Here is a 12196-nt window from a genome sequence, read left to right on the forward strand (position 1 = left end):
CACTGTAGCACTCTTCAAGGGATTTCTTCTTGATCTTGGATGATAGTCCCTGTGGCAGTTAATAATCTTCATCAACTTGAGGAAGGGGCGAGGTCTAGCCTGTCAATCAGGCCATAGCCAATGAGGCCTCCGTGTGGACATGACCTTCTCCTGAAGACTCTGGGAACTCCTGTCTTCCTCCCTGGAAATGAGACACACACACTCTCCCTGGGAGACAGCCCTGTTGGCAAGCCACATAGAGCTATGCTGATGGCAGCCAGAGCCCTGGAGACCCACACCAGCGCTGAGATGCTTCCACCGCCGCTGGATCCACAAGACTTCCCTCCCACTGGCCTGTGATCTTCCTGCATTTGGCATCATTGCATGTGTTGTGTGAGTCTGAAGAGGAATTTATAGACTGGTATCGGACATATGGGCTAATATCAGACTTGTGGACTTGAACTGGATTGGGTTGGGGTGTTTTCTCAATATTCAATTGCTCTTTTATATAAAGCTCGTTCTCTCACACACATGAGTGTCTCTGGATTTGTTTCTCCAGTCCACCCGGACTCACATAGCCCCTGATTTAGTGACAGAAGAACAGGTGGCACCGAACTATGAAAGACCCCCCTGTGATGCTACATAACATCGAGAGCAGCTGTGCTCGGGAGAGCTCCTGGTACCTGGCGCTGACTTCAATGAGAAGCTCTTTCCCCAGCTTAGTACTGTTTGCAAGTTTCTCTGACTCAGGTGAAAGGCGCGCGCGTGTGTGAATTGAAAGGCACTGTGGAAGCCTTTACAGGTTTTGCTGGTGCCCACCGTGATACAATGAGCTTTCCCTCAAGCTGTTTTTTCAATTTTTTATTATCACACCTGGTAAACGTCTTTTATCCCAGTGAACCCCCCTGGATGAGTAAGCATTTCTGTTTGGGGCAATGGGTGGGTTTCAGCCGGCCAGAGGCACCACAAGGTGTGTGTCCCTATGTGGTTGGCCGGCTGGGTAACGCGTGTTCCCAAGCCACGGGGCCAGCGTTCCTCCCGGTGTCCTAAGGAGTACGTAAGCTGTGGTGGAAGCTGGAGAACTTCTTTCACTTCATTCTGCTCAGTATTTGGTATCTGCATAAGGGTGTTGGCTCGAGTAGGCGCTACTGCTATTTCAGTCAAAGGTGACCCTTGGCTGAGGCCAGCTGCCGCTGTGCTAAGTCCACATGGAATTACATGGAGGTCAGCTGCCTGCAGCGGGACTGTGACTGAGTAGGAATCCGGGTCAACAAGGAGCGTTCTGACAGGTAAGCAGAAAGGAATCTCACCCTTCTGGCAGCAGGAGCATTCTAAAGGACAGGCATGAGAGTGCAGCCCTGGCCTCTTGCACTGGCCATTGGAATCCTGCCAGCCATCTTTTCAGTTGTAACACAGGTTACCTGCCAGTGCAGGTGGGCAAGGGTTTTGAATTCTCCCCCTTGCTTTTAAGGGTGGCTGTAGCCATCATAGAGGAGTAAACAGGAAATGCATCTTGACAAGTTAAATGGTTGAGCCCAGCAGGGGGGACACGCGTTTTCCTTAGAAAGTCAGATGGCATTACTATAGCTGCCATCAGACAACTCCAAGAGCTTGTCCCGATACTGAGGGTGGGATTTGCCTGGGGATGGTTTCCTTTGAGGAGAAACCTTAGCCTCTCTAAAGGTTCGCGCTCCTCAACCTGTTCAGTTTGTTAGTGGCAAATGGCATTGGGGTGAGGGGGTGGGAGGGGGTGGGAGGGGCCCTGTTCCCAGCCCCACCCTAAAAAGGAGAGTTCTTGCCTTCTGAGGAAGAAGGCCTGAGAGAGGCGTGAGTTTCCACACGAGTGAGGTTTTATTAAAGCAGAGACTAGGATGGCCGATGCCATGTCTCCCCTCCCCTCCTCGCGGCTGAGGGGTTCTAGGGCCGGTGCCGTCCCACAGTGTGGTCTGGGTCTCCTTTGTAACGGAGGAGGAGTAAACATTACTGAGAATGGCCAACCAACCGTCAGAGGCCGTTCTGCGTGAACACGGAGCATGGGACAAGCAGGACTTTACATAGCGAGTCCCCCCTTGGCTTAGCTGCTGTCTGGGTGTCTGGCGGTTCCTGCCCTTGAGTACATCCCAGTCTCCTGTACATCAGCTGTGGAGAGAGCTACCTGGGCCAGCCTTACACACATTGCGTTCCCCAGAACTCCAGGGGCGGAGACTTCAGGTGTTACCTGTTTCAAGATCTTCTCAGGAAGAGTGGAGGGTTGACCAGCTGTCAGCTGTCCTGAGATTGTTTGTCACGCCCAGCCTGGGTCTGGGGTCACCTCCAACTGCAGTTTGTCCCAGGTGGAGGTCACCTGAGCTTTGCCTTGAGTGAGCACGTCTCTGTCCCAAACAGGGCCTGCGCAGGAAGCGGGAGCTGTGGTTTTCCCTCCCAAGTCACCGCGTGAGGTTGGAGGACATTCCAATGGGCAGCTTGTCCAGAAATTCCAGTCGTGGTAAGCGACTTTGGGGCAAGAGGCTACTTTTTGAACATAACTGAATATGTGCCTCCACTGTCTGCCGCGAAGCCCTCTAATTGGCCTTTAACTGTACCCGGTTCTCGTGGGAGGTCCTGGGCCCCATGCTTTTTAGAACTGAACCTCCCCCCCGCCCCAATATTGGAGCATCTGGCAAGCCCCCGTGTGGGAAGAGGGATTCCTGCTATCTTCTAAGACAGGCCAGTTAGGGCCACGCCCCTTCCAGTGGCCTGAATGTGTTTTGGGAATGTCAGTGAGTTGGTTTTAACACTTAGCAACCCTGAGTAGAGCAGAATGGAACACCGCCTGGTCGGGCTCCAGCCTCACAACCGTTCTTAGGTTTGAGCCCAATTGGCACGCTCTGGGGGTCCCAGTTTTGCCAGGTACCCTGGTACCCCTCCTCTGGAGGCTGGTGGACAGTGGCCCTGGGGATGTACCTATCTGGGAAATGTAGGCTCTCCCCAGGGTGGCTGCCTCCTTTTCTTCTGCCTCTCCTTCTGTGCCTGGTCTCGATTATTGAAAACTTCAAAAGCAGTCTCACACCAAGTGAGACGCGTTCATGTTTAGGTCAATCTCTAGCATTGGTAGCACTCACCTAATATCGGACGAACTTGGGGAAACGAGAGCGAGACCCAGGATCTTCCCCTAGGGGGGGTCCTCTGGGTTGATATCAGCACATTCCTGCCTGGTGTGTGCCCAGGGTCTCTGGAGGATGCTCGAGGGGCTTCCCATTGCTCACCGCTGTGCTTCCTGGATCTTAGTGAAACGTTCTGATTTGGTAACTCCATGCCCCCCCGTCCCCCAATTTTATGTTTTTCTTATATTTTTCAAAATCATTTTATCAGGAGTCTTACAGCTATCATACCATCCCATAGCTCAGTCACACCCAGCAGGGTTGTACAATTGCTATCACAATGTTTGACCTTTGAGAAGGTAACTCCATGTTTTGACCCATAAATGATACACTTCCAGTCACGTTGCAGCTGAGTTCATTGTGGGGGAATATTGGGGTCACACCCAGAGCCAGGGGTGTGGATAACTACAGCTGCCCCCTGCCAGGCAAGGTCACCCCCTGTCCCCCATTACATGAAACCTACCTCTTGTCTGGCTTTTCCAAGGACGAGTCTCTGGTTCTTTTTGAGTTAGTAACCACTGGAGGGAGGCCCGAAGGTCTGCTCACGTGGGTTGACCCTGTGGGTTGACCCTGTGGACCGGGTCTTTGGGTGCCTGTCCTCGACCAGGCTTTCCAGTGTAATGAAGTCAGAGGAGAGCAGCTGGCCGTTGCAGGGCCCAGTGATAACTGTGAGTGGTCCTCCTCGTTTAGTCTCGCCCAACCCGGCAGAGCGGGCACTGCCTGTGTCTGACCCTCCCTGCCCACCAGCTCCTGTGGAACTCAGCGCCACTCAATTCCTGGCCATGGGGCGTCTGGCTCTGGTAAATTAAGGTGCAGGTCTGGATTCACCAGCTAGACTTTACCCAGCAGATGGCGCAAGCGCCAAGGTATTTGAATGCTGGTGGGAGACGTGCTGATCCCCAAACTCAGCACGAGGGAGTGGGTCATAAGGTAGGAGGAGCCACAAGGAAGTCCAGTGGCCTCTTTCACTTGGGACTACTTCCTTCTCTGGATCTGTGGTGTCTCTCTCTCTCTCTCTCTCTCTCTCTCTCTCTCTCTCTCTCTCTCTCTCTCTCTCAACCTCTTTACTGGGTCACTGCACCATAACCCACATAGTTTCAGTAAATTTTTATTGTGATCAGAAGCCATGCAGGCTTGTACAGATGGAACCTCCCCCATCCACTTTTCTGTCCTTTTGCAAAACGAAGTCAACTGGAAAATGGTTGTAATCGCTCAGAGATGCGAACTTCCTCCAGTCTGAGGGCTCCTCAGTCCAGGCTTGACGACAGTACTGAGCCATCACTTCCCTTCCCATGTCTCCATAGCTGAAGGCTCCCAGCCAGTTCTTAGGAAGGTAGAGAACATTCTGCTATGGAGAACGAGTTCCCCATGGCTTTGTTTGGACAAAACACGACACACACAACACCTTATAACAGAACCCAAGACACACAACACTTCCACACGGAGCCTCACATGGCTCACCAAACCACTGAGTCTATTTCCAGACCAGAGACTGGTCACTGGACCAGAACAGATCCTGAGACAGATCCTTAAGCCTCTTTTCCTTCTGTGTGCTGCCCCTGCCACCCAGAGTGTTGGCTGAAGTGTCCCTGGTGGGTACCCTTAACCTTTCTAGGGCAGGGGCCCCATTCCTTTGCAAAGGTGTGTTGAGACTGGGCTGATTTCAATCCCCTAAGGGAGCCCCAGGGGTGACGTGTTCATTGGGTTTGCTAGCCACAAGTTCGGCTGTTTGAAACCACCAGTCGCTCCTGGGAGAAAGTTGACCACCCAGAGGGGCAGTTCTACCCTGTCCTGTACGGTTGCTCTGAGTTGGCACCAACTTGATGGCAGTGAGTTGGTTTTTGGTTTAGGAAGCAGTTTGCACTTGGAGCCAGGGTACTCGAGGCAGACACCCGGGTCCTGGCCAACCCCGGTGCCCCACAGGCTCCAGGCAAATACCAGGGTGTGGGGGCACTTTGTGGTCCTTCCAGAAAGCCAATCAGCAGGGTCCTGGGGCCAGCACTTAGTGTGGCGGAAAGACAATATTCAGGTCACCGGTCTGCATAAGTGAGAGCAACCTTGACTGGGGGGCCAGGAATAGGAGCCCAGAGGTGTTGCCCCTGAAGCGACTTCCCCACCTCTGGGACACATGACAGCTTATGTATATCCATGTTATTGAGCTTGATGAATGCAGAACGTGAGCACAGCGAACGTGAGCCTTCATCCACCCCGTGTTTGTAAAGTGGCGGGCTCTGCAGGGGACTTCTCCAGGGAACACACCATACGGTCACCCTTAGGACATGCTTGGGCAGGTGCCAGAAATAGAATCCAACTGGTCCAGGTTCAAGGTTGGTGATGATGGGGAGTGGGGCAGGTGAGAGGACGTGAGGGACGTGAGCCTGCATCCCCTGGGCCATGCAAGTAGAGGGGAGTAGAGTGGGGGGCTCTGTGGAGAGCAGGCATTTTGGTCCTCTGCAGTTGCCTGGAAGGAATTCTTACTATTTGAAAGCATTCCAGCTCCTTGCTTGTTACCTGGAAAGAATTCCAGCCCCCATGTTTCAACCCCCTTCCACATCTGGTCCCCACTATCTCTGATTCGTGAAGGGGACCCCATCGAGCTTCATACATCTTCCTAGGATCTTATAGAATCAGAAGTAGCTTTGTGTCGTCACTGTATTTGTAAACAGTGCCCACACCTTCTCATGGGCTGCAAGGGATGAGGACAGGGGTCTCAAAAAGTCCAAACCAGGTGTCAGAGAAGGCCGGATCAAAATCTGAAGGGGTGGGGAGGGGTGCCTTCCCAGCCCCCTTCCTCTACCTCTTCTCTTCCTTGAACCAGCAGCATTTCTTGCCCCTCTCTCTCTGGTTCCACCTAGAGGATTTACACGGCTTCTTGACTCTTATTTAAAAGAAACAAACAAAAAATCATCCACCTTTTTTGGCCCCTAAAGTAGCAACAGACTGGCTCACTCGCTCGCGCACTGCCGTCGAGTGGATCCTGACTCCCAGCGATCCCGTAGGATAGGGCAGAACTGCCCCTGTGGGTTTCGGAGACTGCCACTCTTTCCAAGATCAGAGCCTCATCCTGCTCCTGCAGAGCAGCTGGTTGTTTCAAACTGCTGACCTGGTGACTCATGATGCTTCCAGGGGTCCTGCACATTGTGTGGTCGTCCAGAAAAGTTGTGCTCTGGTTTTTCTCTCCTGGAGTCCTCCTCAAGGGGAAGGAACAGGGCTGGAAACGTCAGAGATAAATGACCTTGAGATAAAGTCCTGCTCTGGGGTCTCCCAAGGCTGAGAGGTTCAGAATCTGGTCTATGAAGTGGTTCATTGCACTTTGACCACCAGAATTGTGGTTTGTGTTCCAGAATCGACATTTTAACAAGAGCCCCTGTATCTGGGATGAAAATGCAAGTTCTCAGGGTGCCAGGTTCAAAGCCCTTCTGGACTGCACAGACAAGGTGGGTAAGTTCTTCAGGAGTACTCTCTCTAGGTGGGGAATAGCCCTAGTGGCTTAGTAGTTATGAGTTGGGCTGTGATCTATAAGGTCTATAGTTCAAAACCACCACTCTGAGGGAGAAAGATAGGGCTTTCTATTCCCCCAAAAGTTAGTAGCCCAGAAACCCACATGCCTCAGAATTGTAGTGCATTTGGTTTGTTTCACACACACAAAATCCCACCCTGCCCCTGCCCCTGCCCAGCCACAGAACGGGAGATGCGCACAGCACATGTACAAACCATTCATTTTATTTCCTGGATTGGGTTTATACAAACTTGCAAGATACAAATGCAGAGCTCACTGGGTGCTATCTAAAAAGAATGCTGGAGGCTGCCACCGCTCACAGCCAGGACAGCGCCCCTCCCCCGGGGAGTGGCAACCTTGGCTGGGAAGTTGCAAAGGGGCTGCTCTGGCGCTGTGGCCCCCTGACAGAGACCCTCTGCCTCTCTAACCCCCACTCTCCTTCTAAGGTCACTTTTATACTAAAGACACTGAGATCATACATCGCCTCGTATGGTTTATTGACTAATACTAGCGGATCAAATTGGCCCCAAGATGTGCATAAATAGGTGTATGTAGATAGTATATGGAGTATTTTTCCTTAGTCTTAAGAGCTGCCAGGTGGAGGGAGCCTACAGGGGAGGGGGGAGGGGCGGGCAGGCGGGGCTCCGCCTTGCTGTGGCCAGCCTTGCCCAGAGAGCATGCTCCCAGCCACTTGCAACTCAGGACAGCTTTCCATTGTTTGATTGCAGCCTCAGGGAGGGCATGTGCTAAGCAAGGTCCTAGATTAGTCAACCAGGACTTTCCCCAGGGGTTTACTCAGCCCTGGGCCTCCATCTGGGCCCAGTTCATTCGTAGCAAGCCGCGCCGGGCTGGGAGCAGGGTGCCAGTAGAAATGCCAAAGCTGGACAAGGTGAGACTTCAGTGCCGGCCAGGAGCTCCATGCAGACCCCCCAGTCTGCAGACAGACCCGGACTTCCAACGCACGTGGCCTGGCCCAAGCTGGCCACCTTTCGCCGTGGGGAAGGCCGGGCTGGTGCAGTTTTGAGCATCCTGGCAGCTGCCTGCCAGGGCGAAGGTGGGCTTCCCGTTCTTGGGCAGGGCTGAGATGCCACACTACGTTAGGGACCAGCCTTCTCCCCGAGTCTGAGGCCCACAGTCTGGATGCCAGACCGTAGCACCCTCCTCCCCTGGAGAACTTCCTGCAGAGGCAGGTCACATAGACACGTATCCATGACGAGTGCTGTGTCCGACGAAAAGCAACCCGTGACGTCCACGGCTCTGAGAGCGTCTGCGCCCAGGAGCGGCGATGGCACCAGGGGACCCCTGCCCAGTTTCCTTTTGGTTATGCACAGGGGTGGCGGAGGTCCACCAGGGGCAGGCTGGCGTGTGCGGTCTGCCCTTTCCAGTGGGGGAGGATGGGGGTGGGGACCGCAGCGTGCCTGCGTGGTGGGTGTGCTTTGGTGCACACCGCTGGGCCCGGAGTAAACGTCGTCCTTCAAGAGGATTCCCATCCGGTAGATAACCCTGGCAGGCATGCTTCTCCAGTGCAGGCTGGGTCCAGCCCTTCAGGCTGGGTAGCAGACAGGAAGCCGTGGGGGTGGGGTGGGGTCGAGGGCTGCTACCCGCCACCCCCCCTCACTCCCCCCATCTCATGCTGGCATCTTTGCCAGTCCCATTCAGACATTGCACATTTGGAAAATAGATCTGCTTTTAAACAAAAGCATAAAATAGATCTGTCTTAAAATAAGCCTCTTCCTCTCCCCCTCTTTGGATCAAAAAGGGCTCTTGCCTCAACGTGGGAGGGATGGTGTGGGCGTACAGGGGAGAGGTGGGCCTGGCCACGCGCTCCAGGAAAGGGCCAGCCACCCGAACAAATAGATATATATATTACATATGTATATATAATATGTATAATCTCCATAGAACATATATTAAGGCATGTAAAGCAACATAAAGAGCCAGCTTTATGAAATAACGGGGGTGGTGGCAGAGGCAGGGACATTAATTCCTAGTCTTTTCACACATATTTCTAAAAATATCACGCAGAAGGGGGAGGAAAGGCGAGACAGACAAAGGGAGAGGCATGGAAGGTTTGGAAAACCTCTTTCTTCTACATGGAGACAGACGTGGGGGGAGGAGAAGGAGCTAACCCCACCTGAGAAGTCTGAAGGGGAGGAAGGATGGACTCTGGGTACTTGATCTGCGGTGAAGCCAAGGGCCATGGTCAAAAACGCCTGGGAGTGGTGGACGCAGGCGGCCTGGCGCCCGGGGCTGTAACCTCTCCGGAGAATGAGACTGCCCTAAGTGCCTACAACAGCACCTGGGACACAGAAGGTGCTCGATGAATCTCTGCCGACTTGTCACGGAGCCTGGGACTTCCCCAGCCAGGGTGTGGAGTGGAAGCGGAAGTTGAGAGGTGAGCATTCTAGGGGCCACTGGTGGTCAGTTTCCAGGCAGCCATTCTGGCAAAGAGCAAACCTGGAGGCCCACGTCTTCCGTGTCCGTTCCTCCTGCCTCAGGCCACATCCATCTTCAGACAGAGGCAGAGTGGGTTTTGCTTTTGTCTGGTCACTCCCCCTTCCACACACACCCCCCCCTGAAGGCGGCTGGGAGGCCAAGGTAGGAGTCCTTCAAAGGCCTCTTGGGGGGTGGCTGCCCCGAGGGCAGGGCCCTGGAGCTGGGCTGAGACCTTGTTCCCCACCTCAGGGCACACTCGCTCCCAGGCTGACCCACAGCACACTCCAGGGGAAGGGAGCAAGGCTATATTACAAAATAAGGAAAGTCCCAAGGCTGACTGACCCCCACCCACTTCGGTCAGACCATCCTCTCAGCCCTGATCCTACGACCCTCGGGGGGCTTGGGGAGCAGACGCAGGTCTGGAACCTACAACAGCCATCACAGACTGGGCTGCCACTGCCCAACGGCCCTCCACCCTGCATCTCACCCCCACACCAGAGCACTTCAGTGGCAGGCCAGGCATCATGTGCTCCGCGTGGGGGTGGGGTGACAGTCTGGCATAGTACCTGGCCCTAACCTGTGCCCCAGCCATGGGGAAACCCAGCCAGAAGCCTTCCCGGTTCCTTTCTCTCCCTTTTCACTTGCAAATGTGTCCTTCTGCGTCCCCCTTCCTCCCCTGCTCTGCTGCCCTCAGACCTGCCCTTCCCTTTCTACAGCCAGAGCTGTCCCTCTGGGGCCAAGGGCCTCTCCCCATCCTCGTCCTCTGGTCTTTGGCTCAAGCAGGATGGTCAGTCTCCATGGACCCTCCCAAGGAGTACCCAGAGCAGAGATGGGTCCAAGCTCGGGGCAGCAGGGCGGGGCTCTCCTGGGAGTCCTAACTTCAGATCACCCAGGACATCCCTACCCAGAATGTTCTCTCTGAGGAACGTCCTGGGAGGGTCCTCCCAGCCCCTGCGAGGTGGGCATCAGAGCGATGATGGTCTGCTGCAGGACCAGGGTGGGAGTCGTGAGGGCTTGAGGACTAGGCATGGGGACCCTGGGGTAACCAGACTCCCCTCAGTAGCAAGTCCTGCCCCCAAGCAAAGCGTTCTGCAGCATCCACAAGGATCCCAGGGGTAGGGCCCAGGGTGGGGAGGCAGGCGGTCAGGCGGCCTGAGGACTTCAGGATGTGGCTCTCTGGAGCTTCCCAGCATTGGCCTCGGCCAGGGCTTGCACTAGAGAAGAGAAAGACGGGGTGAGGGGGACCTGCTCCCAGAAGCAATGGTCTCAGCCACCCCCCTCTTATAGACACCCGCCATGCTCCCGAGGCCTGGGAAAGGGGACACCAGCAGCACCAGTCCCACTCTTTGCTCCTTGCCTGACATGAACTGGCTGGGGCAGGGAAGTGGGCACAGCCTGAGGTCCCACGCCATTTCCACTGACAGCAGAGTCTGGGAGTGGAACATCAGCTCCCAGGGGCTTCTGAGAGCTTCGGGGGCAGGCATGGTTTTGTTTTGTTTTTATCTCAACAGAGGGAGGACCCCCAGGCAAGAGAGAGAGGGAGCAGGAACAGGAGGGTGCCAGCTCTGTTTCCTGCCAGCTTCTGCAGAAGCACAGCCTCTTGGCATGGCCATGTTCCAGAAGCAGTCCTGGGAGCTGGCTCCCTAGCACAGCACTGCAGGGGGATGCCAGTGGACTCCAGCACATGGATGGACAGGTGGGAGGTTGGGTGGGTAGGTGGATGACTATGGAGGGGCACAAGGCATACCAAGGTCAAGGGAGAAGCAATACCAGACAAGGGCATGGATGGCTTAATGGGGTGAGGGAAGGGGGCCCACTCCCAGGGTGGATGCGATACAGTAGAAAAGTGCTTACGTCAGAGCTCAAACCGGCATGGTATGGTTGCAGTCGGCGCCCCGTGGGGATTCAGACGAGAGGGGGTTGGCTGGTGGAGTCGGGGAAGCAGGGGAGGTGGGAGGGCTGGGGGTGGCACATTGCACTGGAAACAGAAATGAACAGCGAGTGAACAGGGCAGGTGGGGCCGGACTGGGGAGGCGGCTGGGTGCTCAGCAAGCGAGGCCCCTCCCCAGGGCGGGGAGCAAAGGGGGCCAAGCAGAGATGCGGGCTGAGCTTGGGAACCGGTGGGAACAGGCTACCCTGCCCCAGTTCCCAAGGCTGCTGGGCAGCAAGGACCCCCGGGGTGAGACCTGCCAGACCAGAGCCCAGGCTCTGCTCCAAACCAGTGTGACTGTGGGCAAGGCCCAGTCCGGCCCGTGTTAAGGTCCCCACCCACAGAGCCGATCTCTCAGCTGGGGGCGGCTGTCTACCCAGGTGCTGCTGCTAATGATAATGATGGATAGAACAGTGAACTCACACTAATCCAAACCCCGGACCCCCACTGAGTGAACATCAGTGTGAGACTCCTCCCCTTTTTCTCAGCCCAGCAAAGGCAAGCCTTTAAGCCAGCCTCCAGGCCCCCAACATGGAGGCCGTGAGGAGTCTGAAAGGGGTGACGTTTGGATTAGGGCGATGTTTCTCTATTATCATTATTCTTCAGTGTGGAGATCGGCAGCATAAAATGGCAACGAGGAGGGACGCGACCAGCCCACCCAAGGCTCTCGGCAGCCCCTGGTGCATGCACAGTGTGGCGGAGAGGCAGGGGGCTGGTATGGAAGAGCCGGGCCTCGGGACCCCTGGCTGTGTCTGCCCCCACACAGTGCATAGCTGTCCAGCCCACAGGGTCCAGCCACACTACATCCTCACACTTGCCGCACACAACTCAGAAATATGTGTGTGTGCGCACGCGCACACTGACACTTCCAAACCCCTGTCCTGCCACGGGGCCCATCACACCCGTGACTTGGCATTCAGCAACATCCACAGAAGCGTTCACAGCATACAGCTATAGGTGCGCCAATTCCCGGACTGCACGCCTGGTGACCCCATTCTAAAAAATGTCATGACACCAGCCACGAAGCCAGGGGCGTCCCGAATGGATGGCAGAGCACAGTGCAGCGATACCCTTACACTGCTCTCATCAGCAGACCCTCGGCGCTCGGTTACTCTTTGGGTCGGGCAGTTCTAATCTCGCTGGGTGACTACCGCACAGGAGATCAGAAACGGGGAAAGGGGGAGGAGGACGAGCACAGGGAGGCCTGCTGGC

At 55.3% G+C, this 12196-nt stretch overlaps 1 protein-coding gene across 2 annotated transcripts in view; it reads right to left on the reverse strand.

Moving 5' to 3' along the window:
* Nucleotides 1-6844: 6844 nt before the first annotated feature.
* Nucleotides 6845-12196, reverse strand: part of PLEKHA6 (pleckstrin homology domain containing A6) — an 86930-nt gene continuing 81578 nt past the window's right edge. For both annotated transcript variants that reach the window (XM_075529234.1, XM_075529245.1), the window contains 2 exons: nucleotides 10909-11032; nucleotides 6845-10268 (listed from right to left, as the gene is read on the reverse strand). In XM_075529234.1, the coding sequence (XP_075385349.1) occupies nucleotides 10917-11032 (116 nt within the window). In that variant the 3' untranslated portion in view covers nucleotides 6845-10268; nucleotides 10909-10916. The remainder of the gene's footprint in view (nucleotides 10269-10908; nucleotides 11033-12196) is intronic.

The sequence above is a fragment of the Tenrec ecaudatus genome, chromosome 1 (genome assembly GCF_050624435.1).
Source record: "Tenrec ecaudatus isolate mTenEca1 chromosome 1, mTenEca1.hap1, whole genome shotgun sequence".
Classification (NCBI taxonomy): domain Eukaryota; kingdom Metazoa; phylum Chordata; class Mammalia; order Afrosoricida; family Tenrecidae; genus Tenrec; species Tenrec ecaudatus.